Source organism: Balearica regulorum, chromosome 6 (genome assembly GCF_011004875.1).
Source record: "Balearica regulorum gibbericeps isolate bBalReg1 chromosome 6, bBalReg1.pri, whole genome shotgun sequence".
In the NCBI taxonomy this organism is placed as follows: Eukaryota; Metazoa; Chordata; class Aves; order Gruiformes; family Gruidae; genus Balearica; species Balearica regulorum.
Window position 1 is genome coordinate 14332290 of NC_046189.1, and position 18915 is coordinate 14351204.

General features: G+C 37.4%; 2 protein-coding genes across 12 annotated transcripts in view; one reads left to right on the forward strand and one right to left on the reverse strand.

Moving 5' to 3' along the window:
* DYTN (dystrotelin) overlaps positions 1 to 18915 on the forward strand; it is a 68184-nt gene that overhangs the window by 45367 nt on the left and 3902 nt on the right. The gene's annotated exons all lie outside the window — the stretch shown is intronic.
* ADAM23 (ADAM metallopeptidase domain 23) overlaps positions 66 to 18915 on the reverse strand; it is a 77424-nt gene continuing 58574 nt past the window's right edge. For 2 of the 11 annotated variants that reach the window (XM_075756397.1, XM_075756395.1), the window contains 3 exons: positions 18338 to 18449; positions 10613 to 10703; positions 66 to 3377 (listed from right to left, as the gene is read on the reverse strand). In XM_075756397.1, coding sequence (XP_075612512.1) covers positions 3329 to 3377; positions 10613 to 10703; positions 18338 to 18449 — 252 coding nt within the window. In that variant the 3' untranslated portion in view covers positions 66 to 3328. Of the gene's footprint in view, positions 3378 to 5256; positions 5325 to 7517; positions 7573 to 10608; positions 10704 to 16904; positions 16946 to 16973; positions 17537 to 17557; positions 17788 to 18337; positions 18450 to 18915 lie in introns of those variants that run through there. The other 9 variants (XM_075756406.1, XM_075756399.1, XM_075756403.1 and 6 more) reach the window with 9 other exon arrangements.

Sequence of the window (18915 nt, forward strand, 5' to 3'; positions counted from 1 at the left end):
CAGACATTAAATAAAATGGAGAGAATAAATAAGGAAAAAATTATTGAAAACTAAGAACTACTCCATTCCATGTTCATGATGGTTTTTAATACTCATCTTGCTAAGATGCAGAACAAGGACTATTGAATTTCCATTCATTAGAAGCCAACAAAATATGAATGAGTATTAACTTCAAACAAAAACTGATTTATAACATCAAGTTGTGCACTTAAAATAATAATTACAAATCATTTTTAAAAGGAAGAGTAACAGTGGAAGCAATAATGAATATAAAACATGACTGATTAGGCTTAAAACATAATTTCAAGTATTCTATGGCATCTCTTCAGACATTTGTCTTAAATTTGTTTGTGCAATAGCCATCTTTGCATAGTAAAGAAAAATTGGTTAAACTCCAGCCTTAAGTAATCTGTTTCTTTTAACATGCACCTATACAGCTGTTAATTTGCCTAGCAGACTTCTTTTAGGAGGATCAGATCAAATCAGTGAGATCATGCAGCAAACTGGAACGAGCTATACAGTTACCACAGTTTCTTGTCCAGATGAATAGATAAATAATGGAGCAAATGTACAGTGGATGAAATGGAGGCAGTGCTGACCAGGTCCTCTTTTGATAATGCTTTGTGATGAACAAATTAACACCAAATGGATACGTACTTCCCAAAGCACAGCAAAGGCGGGATGTAGAAAATCAACACCTACCAAAACCAGTTTTTTAATTGTCCACCACCCCAGAAAGCACTTCAGCCTGTACCTGCTCTGAGCTGTGTTGTCACTTGCGTTCTGTACACACAGGGCAGAAAGCAAATGTGCTCTTCCACATACACACAGTGGCTGACAAGCAGAGCATAAATTCAGCCAAGAAATCGTAATTCCTATGAAACTGCTGGTGTAAATAAAAAAGTTACTCCAGCACTGAACATATGTACATAGTAGTTGGGGACCACTGTGGTCTGATTTAAAACATCACATCACACACTAACAATGTTGTTTGTGAAATGCTTTTCAAAGGTTTATTACACAGGTAGTTTATCTCTCTCTCTCCAGGTGATTTTACTTATTTTAATTTTTGGTAACCACTAGTGGTTCTCTTGTGGGTTACACTTGCTTTGGAAGCAGAACGCTTAAAAAATGTTGGGAATTATGTTCCCAAGCAAAGTAATTCTAGAGGACAATAATACAGTTGCAAGTATTTTTGGTTTGCCATAGAAGTATTGTCACTAACTTAATTGTGCTTTAAGTGAGGCAGGAAATTTTTCAGAATAAGATTTATAATATAAATCAATGTCAACTACCTGTGTGCAGCACCTTTAACTCATAACGTAGTAAGTGTTAATGTGATTATGTTGTTAAAGCTATTTAAAAACATTTAATAATAACTGTCAACCAAAACAATATATTGTAGTTCTCTCATGAGAATGTTGGATTGAACGTTATCATAATAAGAAATAGAACTGAAATGAGATTTTTGCAAGTCACAGGAAAGCTGCAGCATTTTCTTAACATTTTGGCTCTTAAAGCTAACTTGGGAAATGGCTTTCCAATGAACTGAGATGGAGTAAGTAGTGTAACTGGACTGCCCTTGTTACTAATATCCAACCTTCAAATGAAATTCAAAATTACAAAAGTTTATAATTCTGATTATCAGATGCAGCAATGAAATTTTCAGGTCACTTCACTTACATAAACTGAATTACCCAAGTTTTAAATTGAGATGGAAAGGATGAGCCAGACCATACAGCCCTCTATACTTCAAGGGAGGCCTAAAGCAGACATCTGCACACCTTTCTCAAGCCAGATGCACCCAGGCCAGCCTGGTTCCCAGGGGAACAGTACTGCTGCAAAAATCTATGTTTGTGCACAAAGTGCATCTGAAAGTAATTACCACACACAACCCCCTGAAATTACATAGGGTTTTGCACACTTTGTGATGGTAACTAGCTATCAGTAGCCAAGGGTCAAAGTATTAATCTTGCATTATGCTTTGAAGAGTGAGATGCACCAAAGAGATACAGGGACTGTGTTAGAAATGTCAGTCACCTTTGCAAGCTGGTTTGGGGACTGGACTGAAGGCAAGAGAAGAATAACTCGTTCCAAGCTTTTAACATTTTGTGAGCATTTTAAGGCTTATTTAAGTTTTTATTACAGGATCTAGACAGGAAAAAAAGTAGCTATAGTTTAAAAAAAATAAATAAAAGCTTGGCACTTCTGTGATTAGTTTGAGAGGGTGTCACTTATCTTACATTATAGTACGGAAAATCTGTGTAACAGCCAAGTAAGTAATCCAGACTTATAGTCAATAGATAGATATGCATTTATACATTTTAATTGTTTTTGGTTTCAAGCATACAAACGTCAGATCACATCTGTTTGGTGTCAGAACTCCCTGCATCTGCATGCTATTACCTGCCTTTTTTGAGCAAGCCCAGAACATCTGCTGTACAACATGCTACAGGGGAAAAAAAAGGGGGAGCAAAAAAAACCCAAAACCAAACCCAACATCAAAAATAGATTTACATGAAGAATAGAACCTTTTTCTACGGAAATCCTTTTCTCTCATACATATATATTTATATATAATCTGTGAAAATGATATGTCAAAATCTTATTTCCATATTTACACTTTTTTCCTTCTTGGAAGAATTACATCCATCACTTGATAGCTTCCATACCCAACAGACTCCTGGCCTAGGAAACCAAAACAAGGTGGACAGTGAGCTCACAGAGCAGGGAACTTTGAAGTCCAGCGGCAGAATGCACTGCATGGTTGGAAAAGCTATCAGAGCCTGGTATCAGCTTCCTGGTGGCTTGTATTTATTGGGCTGCAGATTCTGCTTGGGGTCAGCTCGCTAGCTTGGTTGGTTGTATGTGAGCCATGCAGGTTACCCTTTCAAAATTAGCTCCTCATGCCACTGGAGTTTGATAAGAAAAAGGATGTCATGCGAACTCAAGTGAAGGTAGAGTGCCAGCAGGCTGGGAAAAAATCTTCTGCTATTTTGTTGGTTTGGAACAGTTTTCTTATTGCACTTGGTCTGTGTGTCTCCTCCTTTGTTTGAGGAAAGAAAAAAACCCACCTGATTTTGAAACAGTTTGCTTGTAACACTTGTCAGTTAATTTTAACAAGAGAAAGGTGAATGAAGGAAGAATTTCAAACTTATCTCCAAAAAGGACAGTCTTCTACCACCTCAAATCCTAACATCCCACCATTTTGTGTATAGTTACTGTTTCTCATGTTCTTCCTTCCTGATTTAGTTCCTGTGCCACTACAGCAAAGACATCATACCCAAAATCCAGTAGTGCAAGAAGAAGCTTTTTGAATCACATTTCTTCAGATAGGGCCTTGTTGACTTGGATCGAACCTTCGTTTTTTGACATTTCTTCCAAGTTGCATCAAAAGGAGATAAAAAGAGAAAAATGCAAGACATTAGTTAGATATAACAGGAACAAAGTCATTGCCAAGGTCATAGTAAAGTAAAAGGCTCACACTGAGACGGTTTACCATGTAACTTTTCCAAGGGGTAACAATTTAAGGAAGTTCGTTGAATGCTTTTGGTAGCATAGGACCAAGTATTGGTTTCCATATGCAGTTTGAAGATCAAGCTGGCATACAGAATTCAATTATTTCTGCAGTACTTGGAGTGGTGCTCTGAATTTGTAGAAACTTTCAGCCCACAGTAACATGTGTGCCCACTGGCATATATGCATATACCTAAAGGGGAACGAGTCAGAAGTGCCAGTACTGGAAATACACAGGCATACGGACACTTGAGTTCTCAGAGGAAGTACTCATCTCAGGCTATACTAGAATTTAGCTTACATATTCCAGTGTGACAAAAAGTGAGTGCCTCTGTGAGCTCTTACCATACTATTGATCATAACCGCTGTGAATCTTAGTAAGGTGCAAAATATAGCAAAGACATCGCATTCGAAGGAGACTGGACTGTTTTGTAAACTGATTAGAATTTAGTGTTAACAGCAGATAGTAAGCTAGTCAGTGACATCCGGTCTCCTGCGATACCAATATCCTATGTCAAACAGCAAGACATTAGGAAGCAACAACAAAAGTTGGGTGCAACCTCCCCGGTATCTGGCTTTATGTGGGGCATCAAGCAAGGGGCTCATGCATTTAGTTTTAACATTGGGCATATGCACCACTACCGCCACCAAACTGACATGCAAGAAGTACAGAACAGGAATTCATAAATTGCCTAAAGCTACATACCAACCCCAGGATTTCCTGTTTTCTGAAGCCCTGCTAACTACTACCACTGCTACAGTATTTATAAATATACTATACACAAGGTTCACCTGGTGTTTTAAGAGATTAATGGATGTATCCAAAGGCAACTTCTTTTTGAGAAGACTTCCAGAGACTGGTAATTCTTATGCATTCTTTGTTTTTTCAGGAATTGTCTTAAGTGAATGCTTAAGAATTGCTGGTTTCTGAAAGATCACTATATTCCCCCTTCAATCACTTCTGCTCTAGGAGTACTGTACTAGCACTACTTCTGAGCTAGGCTGACATTACTTCAATATCTCAATCCATCCTCCTCTGTGCTACAGGTAAATTTGAGATAAGCAAATTATTTCTTCAGGCTAACTTGCAGAACTGCATGATAGGAAGTATGAATATAACAGAACTTGATTAAATGCGAGTTAAAACCTGCTTTGTGTCGGCTTGTCCTGCCAGGCTTCTCTTCCCCCTCCACCCCCCCCCCCCCCCTTAAATACTGTCTAGTGTACTTAAATTCAAACCCTAGTGATGAGCAACTAATTAGTCAGTCCCTTTAAAACAAATCATCAATGCATGTAAAAAAATCCAGATGATGTAACTTGTCCTCCTACTCTAGGGAAAGTACCATATTCCAATTCCCTTGAAGAGGACAAGTCTTAAAACATACACTGAATTATGTTCTGAGATTATTTTAGTTACAGAAATGGGCTTTATAAGCCTTAGAACAAGGTACAGAGGGCAGATGCTATGCTGGCTTCCCAGGTCAGCTCTTACAACAAAACTCTTTTAACTTTTTAGCCTGTTCAGTCTTTTCTAACCTGATCTCCACCAGCGTAGTATTCCAGTGAGGACCATTTGGCTGTACTACAGTTCAGGCAGCACCTGTGCTATAGGGCAACAAAGCAAAGTCTGCTAGTCTGCTGTGCCCCTGCCATGCATTTGTCATCTGTCCAAACCATGTATTTACTCATTTCCTAGTTTAATCCAGCAGAAACAGACACTTCAAGGAATAGGATACTAGCCAAACCACTGCCTTTCTTCACTTAGGATCTTCTGCTAACAGCATTGCATGAGAAAGAAATGTGAAGAACTAAACATTTAACGTAAGAGCCTGAAACAGTCTCTGAAATATGGAACATCAGGTACAGTGTCAATAAGGGAACACAGTACACAGGTGCAAAGCATTAACAGCCTGCCACACCTCTCTGCTGTGGTCACAGCACTGCACAGAGAAACACAGGCAGGTGTTACCCTGCAGGAATCAGAATTCTATTTGGATTCCCTGACCTGCTTTTAACAACTTCATCCCCAATTACCAACCATTTTAATACTGAAATGAAGACAGTAGTCTTACTTAAATAGGCAAATAGAACAAGTCTCTCTCAAAATAAAAAGGCAGGCAACTAGGTGAGTATCAGGTCCTGGGTATCTGCACCTTGTTATAGCTATCACAGAAGTACAAGGTTCCTTTCAAGATGCTTCAGTAAAATAATAAGGCAGGGGCAGAGGAGTCCTCTACGGAAGGACACAGAGGAGAATGATGCTGTTTCTTAGTTCTTTGTCTTATGTGGAAGATCTTAGCACATTAACTTCTTTTTTGCATTTAATGTTTTAATGCCTCTTCAAATAATGAGGGTCAGCCTTCCAGTCTGTAATCCAACCAGAAAAAGCGTCTCTAACAAAACCAAAATTATAGATGATTCTGAATCAAAAGAGCATACCATGCTACAGCACATCACTGCCTCTAACATGGTCATCTTTACAAATGAAAAATACTTCAGAAAAGAAAACTGGTTTCAGAAAAGGCTGGGTGTATATAAGAAATACCTTGCTGCAATCCTCTACGTTATTTTTTTTTTCCCCAAATAATTAGGAATGTGGTTACACAGTACATTACTTGCAAACCTGTGCCTTTATGTGATCACAGACAAATACAAAGCTTTACTTAAATACTTTTTTTTACTTAAGCATTTAAAGATTTATCCAAACCCAGTATTTTAACCACTTCAAATAGCTAATGTTTTCATAGGCATTCTTAAAGCATAGTTCAAATGCTGAAGTAGAGATTAAATAAATGACCTATTGCTACAAAGCTGACTGAAATTAACAAAGTGAGGGACTAAGTTTAAGCTGCTAATTTAAGACATTAACCTACCATTTATTTTAGTAGTTTGGGAAAAGTGAGAAAATATCTGATGTTTGATTCTAATGCTGATGTTTGTGTAGTGATTATTGTATTTAGGTCACAATACCTGCTTTCTGGAAAAGCTGGTAAGGGACTGAAACCTCCTTCCTCACAAAGTCACCATTAGCAGAAACTTTTGGGGCCTAAATGCATCTGCACAGACCAGTTAAGACCTTGGCATCTGTAAGGACTGGGTCAGTCTTTGGTCTGTCCATTAACCTTCTATTACAGGGACAGAAAACCCTGCAGCTCTTCAGCTAAGGAACAACTGCTGGAAATAGAATTGTGCCTACATAGAATCAACCCTTCTCTGTCAGCCACTTGGCATTCTGATATAATGAGAAACAGCTTTTCATATGCATTTCCACATCACTTTTACTAGCATTGCCTCTTAGCAGTCTTGCTTTATTACCAAAAACTGCTTTAATACTGTGAAAAGTCAGCAACAAAAGCATTTAATTGTCTTTTATTACTGTAGTAGTTTTGCAAAACTAAGTGAACGTATACTAGAAAAAAAAGTGAGCATAGGTCCTGAGACTGCGATTGCAGCCAACGCACAGAACTACTCCTCTAATGGTAAAAGTGTCCTTCCTATACCAGTCCTACATTAAATGCTGTATATTGAAATCTTGCGCAGACTTGCTACATCAAAACAAACTTCACATTCTTGAAAGCTGTACTTCCATCCATTACCCAGCAGAGTTCAGGTAGAAATATGCAGAACTCCCTTACTAGAGTCTACACAAATAGCTTTAGAAGTACTACGCATGGCTCAACTGAAGTAAAATCTACTTCTGAACAAGGTTTCCACCCACAACTTTTAAGCCACCTGAAATGTGTAACAAGGCTCTATGCCCCCTAAAATTGTCAGTTAACTTTTTTCTTTCCTGTTCTATCCACACATTAACATGATTAGAAAAATTAACATAGGATTCATTCTTGAAACTTGAAGTTGTTTGTATTGTGGGGTTTTTTGTTGTTTGTTTTTTTTTTTTAACTTTGTTTCTCCAAACTTGCATCAAGCCTTCTTTTATGCTTCCCTCCAACCCCCACCCCCCACCTCAGTTCATGAACAAAGTTTGCTTAGTTGCAGCTTACGTTTGACATGGACTTGACACCACAGTACCGTATGTTCATATGAACATCTGATAACCTGTGAAACAGAAATCACATCTCCCAGTTTGTAAAGCATCAGCTACCTTCTCTCGTATTTGCAGAGACTAAACACATCACTTGCTTAAAAAGGAAAAGTTAACATCCTCTTTATTATCCTCATCTCTCCCTCCAGATACATCTAAGCAAAGTATCAGAGGGTCTACATGTGCTACCCCCTTTTGTATACAAGCCAAAAAGCCTTTCCAGTTCCCCTCTGACCCCCCAGAAGAAGCATGCACTTCAAGCTGTGAGCTAGGCCAGGCCAGTGTATTTGAGGTTCTGCTACAGAATAAACGTTTGTATCTTGCTCTTATGAGGAGAAGAGCTTTGAGAGACATTTCCAATATGGATCCTCTAGAGGGATAACAAGTTCTACATTTGGGAAAACAAATGACATCAGGGTGCAAAGCTGAACACTTGTGAGAGTAGTCAGAGATATGGAAGACAAGAAATGAAACAATCCATTAAACACTGTATTGTTTCAGACAGGGAAGGATTCTTCTAAAGGTCTGCGTTCATGCATGTTACCGAGTGTAGGTGTCAGCAGCCAGACTGCCTGCACAGCTGCTAGGCAAGTGCTGCCGTGCAGATGCAAGACAGCAAAGGCTGCTGAGGCACAAGGCAGCTTTTAAAGAGGTGAAGAGGAAGAAACTGCCTGAAGTTCTTTATATTTCAATGACATGTACTGTGTTTTCAACAACCTACCTTCTGCAATACAAATGTATTATTTAGGATGAGCACTCTGTGTCTGGAAAGTAAGTGAATTGCTAAGGAACAGACACACCTCTCTGATAGCTGAAAACTGATCCAAAAGTATAATCTGGCATTTTTTCTAACAAAATGTAGCTTGGTCAATTCCTATGGGAACTTGCAATATCAATGTTTCTAATATTATCACTTTAAATGTGCGTGCATTATTGTTCTCAGTAAATGAAAAATTTTAACAAAAATGTTAATGCAAGCCTTGCAGAAAATTTGGCTGTATTTATTTAAAAAGCTAATTGCAGTGGAGGGAAAAAACCCTCTCAGTTCTGCAACTAACTGAAATCTTTATGTATTGTTTATATGCTTTACTTAGGTTCAAAGACAACTCTCCCATAAATCTGCACCTAGTAAGAAACAGGAGAAAAACTGTAGGTGCACTTGTATTAGTTAATGCTATAGAATATGTGCAAGTATTACAGAGAGTCTGTAAAAAAGCATTCTTTCCAGACTAGGCCTTTACAGAGAAGAAATCTTTCAATCCATCAAATGAAAAGAATCCCAGTTCCTTCTTGTGTTACCACCATGTGCAAATCCAGGTCTGGCACTGTGTATTCTAAAGTACACACACCTCATTTGGATTTCTGCCTTTGAACATAGGTTTGATGAAACAACAAATCAAAAATGCATAAATATAAATTACTGTTTATAAATATGTAAAGTACAAGTCTCAGCCATGAGAGACACAATGCAAAAGATACAGGACTGAATTAAAACTATGTTGTTTACTATTGCCCTGTAGTAACTTATAAATACTGGAGGCTGACCTAGAGGTATTTATTGTACAAATAAGTGGATTTAATTTATTTAACTGAGAAGCTGCTGTAAGAAAGTACAGAAGCTCAAGGTAAGTCTATCAGCAGGAATTAAAAAGGCTTATGAAGACCATACACTCATGCTTAAAGACAGATGTTTTGATGCATTTTGTATTTAATCTTTTCTTGCTAAAGCAACTGAGGAGCGCTGGTGCCTGCAGCTCAGTGTCAAGGGAAAGCGCAGGGAGTCTTTACTTCCCTCAGAACAAGCACTTAGAGAAAAATGAATTTGGCAGGAGCCAAGTCTTCGTGAAAACAGCAATAGTGGCAGGCAGTGCAACAGGAAGTAGTAATGGCCTTGTCCAGAAGAAAGGGCAAAGTTGTTTTCTGTTTTTAGCAGGGCTGAGATTTAGAAATATTTTTGCTTATATGCACGTGTAATTAAGGACACTATGAAAATATAACAGTCTAAACCAGAAGTAAACAGACATTTTCAGGTGACCTTTGAAAGTGCATTAACAGATAAATATGACCTGATCACTATATTCTACTTTGATAGCCTTCTTAATCAATTAAGGAATTTTGTTTTTCTTCTCAGCTCAGACATGGAATGTGAATCTAGGCCATATAAAATATTCTTTGAATTATTATAAAAACCTGATTGAAGAATTATGGCTTATCATTGTATTGAGGTTTAATCTTGATTCATGTTATTGAAATAAGGTTATAGACATTGACTGTGCACGTAGGTAGACTTGACATCACACAAAAAAAAGGCAAAAATTAAATACCTTTGTACAAGACTCTCTCTTTGCTTTAACGGGCACCAGCAGAATGACTAGTACGTTACTCTTCACAGTTATAAAACACATTGAACTAGAATTGGGTGAGAAGTGTTTTTATCTTTCAGGAGACAGTTCAGGATTTCAAAATGTTCTCTTGAAACCTGAATTTTTTAAAATAATTGTGAATTGATGATAAATTTTTAAAAAAAATCAGTAACCACAAACAAAAGTTAGCTCTGGTGCTTCTGAGTCAACTGTGTCAACACATTTGTTATTGAAAGCTACTCAGCTACTGCCACCACTTACCATTTACATATGAAATCTTCAATTATAAAAAAGTTTATCCATTTGAAAGGACTACTGCATTCAAACTAAACACTCTTCAAGATATGTATCTTTTGGGGGTTTTAACCACTGTAGCTGGCCTCTGAGAGCAATGCTACTAACTGGAGGTGGAAAAAAAAAAAGACCTTGCTCCCTAAGTGTTAGGGTGAACTCATAACAGTTAAATTCATTCTTTTATTGTTCAACTTTGCACCCTGATGACATCTGCTAGCTTCAAATCCATTTCCTCCTCTTGTTCAGTGCATGTGGAATTCTTTCTCTTTAAAGCAGTTATAGTTTGGGGGGGGGGGGGTAACTTAGACATCTTGTAGCAGGAACTCAAAATTTAGTGATGTAAGCAAGAAATAGAAATGCCATAGCCACTGAAGAGAAGACATGCGGCATTGCTTACTTAAAGCCCCATCCTGTCCCCCCAAGGACAATAGCTGCTACCAGGATGGCACCAGCGATGGAGCCTATTATAAGATTGGTGGCACTAGGACCTGTGATAAAGGATTATGGTAAGACAGACATAAGAACCAACCACTTTATTCACATTAAGTGAAGCAACTGAAGGGTCATCAAACAATTCAGGGAATATAGACAGCACACAAGGTGATGTCTCTAGACAACTTCAGCAAGCCCAACTTACTCTAATAATCAGACTGAACAAAGCTGTTGGTCTCTGCATTGTGCTATGTTGACTTCTAACGTAAATAAAAATCTAGTGTTAGACAGTAAATTCCACTGTGACTTACTCCATTATCTAGTGAATGAACTGTCAACTGAGGACACCAAGATATTTGTGAATAATTCCTTAGCTTAAAGGAAAGACTCTGAATACTGTATGTTTTATGACTACAGTAAATGAGAAGGAAAAAAAAATCAAAAAACCTAACTTTTGTCATGGACAGCCTGAAAAGCGGTAGATTTTAAATTTGAGCTGAAAGCACATAGCACTATTTGCTAATCCAGATTCCCTACAATTATGCCAGCGCTAAATTTACAAACAACTCTGACAAAACCCCAAAGGATTATATAATAAGGAACATAAGTTGAAATAAAAGCTGTACTCCCATTAAGCTTTCCAAACATCAAAGCATCTCTTCAACATCCTCAAGAAGCTACTTAATAATAAAGTGGGGAATGGTGGAACAGGAAAAAATAGCAACAAAAAGCAGCAGCACAAAATGTTTGTGCAATTTTCTTAAGAGGGCAAGATAAAACCCAAATAAGATATTCATAATTGACCCATAAGTGCTTTATTTACACAGGGTGGAGGAAAACTGACAATAGGCTTGAGTAACTTTAATTGCTCTGTACAAAAATTTCCTATTGAGCAGCCTTTGATGTCAAGCTAATTGCACCTGAGCTCACAGCAAAATGAAACCAACCCAACAGTTCTTTTGCAGCATATTGCACACTTGGTTTAAGCATTTACATAACCAGGAATAGCCTTCAAAAACCTTTCTTACCTCCCATTCCAGTTTCCCCAAACCAAGCAATTGAAATTTTCCTATTTTAAATGTTCTGAAACTGAGTTTGAAAAAACTTGTCAGACAGCTAACATAAGGAACAAAAAGGAGAGGAGCAGCCAGAGATCAGCAAAGGAAAGAGCAAGGGCAGCTAAAACAACTGAAAGTTTTAAGCTGGTAGGTCAGTATCACAAAACCACCTGCCCAGTCCCAGACCCTACAATAAGTACATGCCCTAAGTTTTAAGATTTCCTGCAGTGACCTAACTTCATTGCATCTATTACATGTTTCCCATATCAGGGCTTCTGGAGATCAGTTTAGCTAAACAAAAGCCAAGCTTTAAAAACTGCTTTCTGTGATTCCTACACAAAGGGTATTCAAGAATATTAATAAAGACTTAGACAGGAAAGAAATATAGTGAGTTTTACAGATATGAGCAGTGCACAGATTTGACAATAATTAAAAGGTAATTTTTCACAATTTGGAAGAACATATCTTACTTGGACTTACCTTTAAAGTCACACCTGGCTCAAATCAACAGGAGTGAGCACAGTGGAAGATAAATGAATGCCATTCCACTGGCATTATATTCCCAATTAAGGCTTGCTTTCAACAGCAGCCTAATGAGCTAATGTATCTGACAACTCAGATTTACAGCTCACACTGGATTTTATCAAATGATTGCACACAAAAGACTGAAAACACAGCAAGTAATTTATCTATAATAAATTTCAGAAGCCTTGAAAAATCTTAAAGCTGATTTCTTTCTAGCCATAGATTGCTATCTTCCCACAAAAAAGGTACAATGATTAACTGATAGTAATATAGTCATAACTTAGATAAGGAAGTACCAAATGACCACTTTTCTACATCCCTCTTCTTACTACGTTCCCTGGTTGTTAAATGTTTGGGGGGGGGGGGGGGGCAGGGAGGGAATCTATTTCATAGTGCACATCCATTTAACAAACAGCAGTTTGTTCTTTCAATACAGAAAATTTTCCACCCAGACTATCCCAAGAGGCAACACTACTGGTACACTTGTTCTTTCTGCCACACTACTGCTATAACCTGTGGGCACAGATTTATCAGGAGAAAGTCCCTGCAGCTAACTGCACCGTAACTGCCTGGCACACCACCCTCTGCTGCAAGGTGTTATCTGCTTCGGCACAGCTTTCGTATCATCTCTAGTCATCTTTTATGACTCTGATGCAGATCCTACTGAAGGTGTTAAAACAGAACACACCTTTAATTTCACTGGGCTTCAGACTATTCCCTAAATCTTTATCATCATTAGGTAGATTCTAGAAGAATTAATATACATTACTTGGAAACTCTGCTAGTTGTAGACAAGGCAAGCTTACTGCAGACTGTCTTGCAGGTAACACTACATCATGGTGATGTTTTCTTACCTGTCACTTTGCCAGCCAAATCCTCTGGTTTAAGTTATAAAAGCTAAGTATCCCTTTTAGGATGAAATCTGGAAAAAAACTCTGCCATTTTGTCCCTCATGATTACTAAAACAAATTCATAAAGCATTGAGAAACTAAAGTTATTTCAGCACTTTGAAGAAAAGTTTGTAATTTACAAGTGAAGTGGAAGAGGAAGAAGGGCAGGACCTGGCATCAGGTTATGATGCAGCCATTGATGGTAACAGCCAGAGAGGCATTTGTATTCCCCCTGTGCTTTCTTTAAACCAAGTAACAAAAAGTAGTAGTGGCTTTCCTTGAATGTACGTTTGTATCTGAAGGAACCAGAGGACAGAGAAAAGACTGATGGGATCCAGGAAGGAAGAACAGATAGAAACAAAATGAAGAATGAGTCAGGTAGAGATAGGAGGAGAGGAAAGATGAAGAAAAGCTGGAATTAGAGCAGAAGGATACAGGAGCAAGAACAAATGGTCAGGGACTTCGGTCAGAGCCAAGTGGATTGAGACAGCTGGTGAGGGAAGATAAAAACAGAAGGGCACAAGGCAGAACGTAAGCAAGAGGCAAACGGTCCTCAACCTGCAGGTAAATTCTCTGCTGTGGAATATGAGTCCCAAACCTCTACAATCTTCAGTCTTCAATTTTAGCAAACAGCTGTAAAAGCCACCAGTAAAACACCAATCTGATCTTTCTCAAGCAGATGATTTAGTACCTTCTTCCTTCTATTTGTTTTTCATTTAGTTGTCCTCTGTGAGTGCAAAGGTTTCCCCTCTTCTGAGAATCTCAGATGGGTTTCACGGAACAGTTCAGTTCAGCAAAAGCTAAAACAGTGTATCTAGGGCTGCAAACTCAGACATGCAAAGTGCTGCCTACCAGAAGGCTACCTATGCAGTCTTAATTAGACCTGTATATGAATGCTTTTTCACACAGCCTGATTAGAAATCACAAACTGTCTTGTTATGATTCCCCCTTCAGAGAGACAGCACTGTCACACAACAGAGGTGATATACAGTATTAGAAACACAGTGAAGTTGGAAATCTCAGAAGAGCAGAATAACAGCAATTTATTCTGTAGTTTGCACAGTAAATGCAGAATTAAGAGAGTTCTTAGGCATTTTTGTGTATATATACACACACAAATACACACACAGAGGTATGTAAACCATAGCCCTGTTAAAACTGAGGTAGTGGGCTAACACAAAATTACAGTTCCCTAAAACTATGAAAAGACAATAATAATTGCTCATAGATATTCTTTATATATGTATTCTATACTTCAGCATTTTACTCCTTGAGGTAACAAAATCCTAGCAATGGAACGTTCAGAAGCTTTACTGTAAAACTAGCTGTCTATACTATTATCATCAGCTTTCAGCTGCCTAGCTAAATCATGTGACCTATTATTAGACTGAAAACCCCATAGATTGTAATAAAATGCAGAAATCGTTTATGAAATAGTCCACGATACTCAGTCTATTTTGAAAAATAATCAAACTTCCATTTTTTCCCTTTATTTTTATAATTTGGTGTAATGGAAACATTCAGACAGTTAATTTTACTGTGACAATGTAAAAATTCACAAACTTATTGTTTTATGCCCCACATTATCCCAGACAGGAGAAGGTTCAACACTGCATGAGCAAACCACATGACACGGACACAGTCAAATCACATGACAAATACGGTCACCACATGACAAAGCTAATGGGGTAATACACAGAGGGCTCGGGTGCATACGGTTACCTCACACACTAGGCACCAAACATAAAACTCAGACTAAGAAAAATGCTTACTCTATTCCCCACCCTGTGCCTCCAAAAATCACCCCCAAGGCCAGAATGGTCCCTGCCACTGCACCTATTAGCCTGTTAGTGGCCATGCTCACTGTGTGGAGGGAAAAGGGAAGATTTTTTCAGGAAATTATCACATATATGTCTGAAATGAAAACATGACATAATTCCTCAAAGGAATATTTTACACTATAACCCATTGTTGGATAAACAATTCAAGCCTCCTAACAAACCTTTATTTACCAAATACTATAGCTTTAAAAATTCTGAAATGAGCTATATGTTTGGTTTTCTTTGAATGCTTGCTTGCACATATTTCAGTGAGAACTTTTCCTGTAAATGAAACACTATTTCTTTTAGCTCATCGCTCTATTATTTACTTTAAAACTATTATTTACACCCTTAACCCACTGCTTACTTAAAACAGCCAAAATGTAAATAAATTGCCAATAAGAAAACTTCCTTTTGATCACCAGAAACTATCCATAATATAACTAAGCAAATTAAAACTGTTTGGAAACAGTTCCATCACACAGAAAGAAAACAAACACAACTTTTAATTCATTCCTCTTCTAGTTAGTAAGAGCTTCCTGGAAATGCCAGTATGTTCAGATAGTCTCTCAAGACATTGAGGCCTTATTTTTCATTTTTTTAAGGGAACTCTTTTGGAGAGAAAAACATTTATACATTTCCTATTGTTAAAGATTAAAAGCTTGATAGGTTGAGTCATAATAGACCACAACCAAGCAGCTGAATTCCTGTCTAATGGGAACTTTCCCAAGGGACACAAAAGCTTTATAGTCTTCATGCTGAATAAAGTCTGTTTTGAAATGGTTTCATAATATTTTCCCGTTTCATAAATATACACACACAAGCACGCACACACTTGACATAAGCTTTATACTAAAAAAGCCAAACAAACACTATTCCACTAGTCAAACAAAGGCCTAATTCTGCAAATGAAATTGCACAGGAAGAATCTTGTGTGCATATGGAGTCCTACTGATTTCAAAACTACTAGCCAACGTTCTAAAGTAATTCAAAGTTTCTGCAGTAGCCAAAAACTAACAGCAAGAACTCTCTGTCTTCCCAAAACTGGTAGCATGCTGTGGTGGTCTGCTAGTACACGATACAGCAGGTTGCCGAGTTTAGAGTAATTCAAGACTCGGGTATGAATACCAACATAATTAAGGACCACTGATTTTTTAAATCCAGAAAAACAGTATGTAGCCAAAAGCAATTGATAGATGATGGAAAGGTCTGAAAAGTGCAGCAGAAGTACCAGTCAGTTGTCAATTATCATGACAATATATAAATAAATAGCAGTAATTCCTAGCTACACGCGCTCTAATGTAGTAAGAAAAATGCTTGGCTTTATAGCATGAAAAATCTTAAACCTATTAAGTGAATTTTCACATCACAAGTGCTCTGTTTCTGAAACATAACAAAACTCAAATTTAGGGCTAAGAAAAAAACAAGTATTTTGGTTTCTGTCTCAGACTTGTAAACTGGCATATGACACAGGAAGTACTACTAGTAATAAGTGGAAAAAATAATGGAAACTACTTGAGTACGCTGGATCTTTACAGTACAGAAAACTACTTCTGTGTTCTTCTGACATCCTCTCACAAAGGAATTCCTCTACTAGCACAAAGAGATTACAATAGCTGTCAGTGTTCAGACTCCTGAATTCATTTCTAGGTGATTCAACATCAATAAATTACTGTAACAATGTAAGTAAAAATAAACCATCTTTTGAAATCATTGAGCCACCTTGTACAAAAACATACTCTCCCTTTTTGCAGAGGACTCTATTGAAAAATGCCATCTAAACTTTATGTCTGTACCTACTGGCAGAAATCCATGCACATACTATTAATTTAAGACTTTTTCCCAGAACATTTCAGCATTGACATATTAATTTTCATAAAGGTATTTCCATTCTGAATTAGATGAGTTAATCTGAATTACAAAAATCTAACCAAGATAGGCATACCTTCCTTCTGTGTTGTCTTTCTTATAAGACCTTTTTACAGAGGAGGCAATGATTTCTTACCTACAGGATTTGGAAATGAGCACTGTAAAATTAATGCACTCTCAGTGTCACAACTGTACTCCTCATCCACACACAAAGAGAAGTAACCAGCTCTATACTGTTTTTCTCCACTATTTTTTTTTAAGACTCTGTAAGCAGCGTTCCACAGTTAGGGAGGTTTTTATGGGAAATGGAATGACAAATACAAACCAGGCAGCTCTACACTCAGCAGTGGGGGGGGGGGTGTAGGAATCCAGAAGCACCTGCATCAGTTCCCTAATACAACTCTACACTGTTCTAGAGAGCCTCCTTCACACTGGCAACTTGTTTTAAGACAATCTCTTCAACAGTTCTTGGTCAAGGTCTACTGGAACCATTCTGCTAAGGAGCAAAAGAATAAGGCACACAAAGACAGAAGTAGAGCCATTCTGGAGGGACATACCAAAATCCTGTCCTCCCTTGAAACCTTGGATATTTTAAAAAGTAATCACTTAGAGTCTGAGCTCTAAGGACTACTTTTTTTTTTTTTTTCTTTTTTTTTTTTTTTTCTTTTTTTTTAAGAACTCTATCTTCTTTTCATCAGCCATGTATAAGGGACAGAAGAACCTGGAACTGGGACACAGCAGAAAAAAATTTTGTTTGGGTTTCTTAGTTGTTTATTGGGAACTTTTTTTATATTGGACAATGTCCTGATGACAGGAAAGACATGAAAAAATTGGACAGCACAATCCAAAGACATTCTTTGAAGAGAAGTCAGAGAGAATCTCAAGTGCTTTTCTTCCTCTTTGAAAAAACTTTTTGATGAATTACTTCCTCAGTAGCTCCTCTTTGTATTTATACTTAATATACAGTTGAAATACCTACTAAATACATAAGAGTAAGTAATAATGATTGTAAGAATAATTAAAGTCCTTAAAATCTTAATTTATTTATTTTTCCTCCCATTGAAATCTGATTTCAGGAAACCAAAGCTTTTGTTCACTAGGGACATTCCACTTTTCCCTTTCTTATGCCACAGCTCTCTGAATTAAGGTGAGAACGACTAAGGGAACTGGAATTTCTAGTAAAACATAAATACTCAAATATCATAAATAATAAGAGCTACACTTAGTCAAATTCCAATCATAAAGAAAAACATCGTAAAAAATAGAGAATTAGGGATGAAGGAAATACCAGAAGTACATATCACTACTTATTGAAATCTTCCCCAAATTTAGGTTAGAAAAATACAAGTTTCATCAATTCTCAAAGCAGAAAGACCTACTTCATCTACACAAAGCAGAATTTTACTGTCTGGGTCTAAACAGGACTCCACAGTAGTATTCTCTTTCTATACGCTAACTCTACCACCATGTATCAACAGAAAGATATCATAAATACTTGAAAGAACATAAAAACTGAAATCACACAAACCCTTGGGTCCTTCATCCTTCTTGCTACCCGTATCCCTGATAGGATCATCAATACTGCAGTCTGTCCCAGCCCAGGAGAAATTACAAATGCAAGTAGCTTCATTACTACAAACCTGGAAAAGAAAATAAATGACAGCAGCTGTTGTACATTTTATTAAGTTTATTTAACATGTAATTCAGTATTTAATTCACAGTATAAAACTTATCCATTTATATAGTGTAACAATAGTACTGAGACTTTAGAATGACTATAATACATCAATAACCCGAAAGTTTGCTTTAACCCTCTAAAAACACTCAGATGCTAGGAAAAGCCAAAGGGTTCCTAGTGGTTTCCATCATCACTTGCACTACACACCTGCATAGGATGTAAAACATAACAGAAATTTGCATCCAAAAAACCCCTATCTAGACTAGACTTTGAGCCTGGATGTCTAGAAGGAATACAAGCATTTGCATTTAAACGGATCAAGACATGGTTATGCTTTACCACCTCTTATTTACAGCTTGCTCCCATGTAGGAAAAATAGTAAGATTTTCATTGGTTTTGTTTGCCTTTTTTTCTAAGCAGCAATGAGG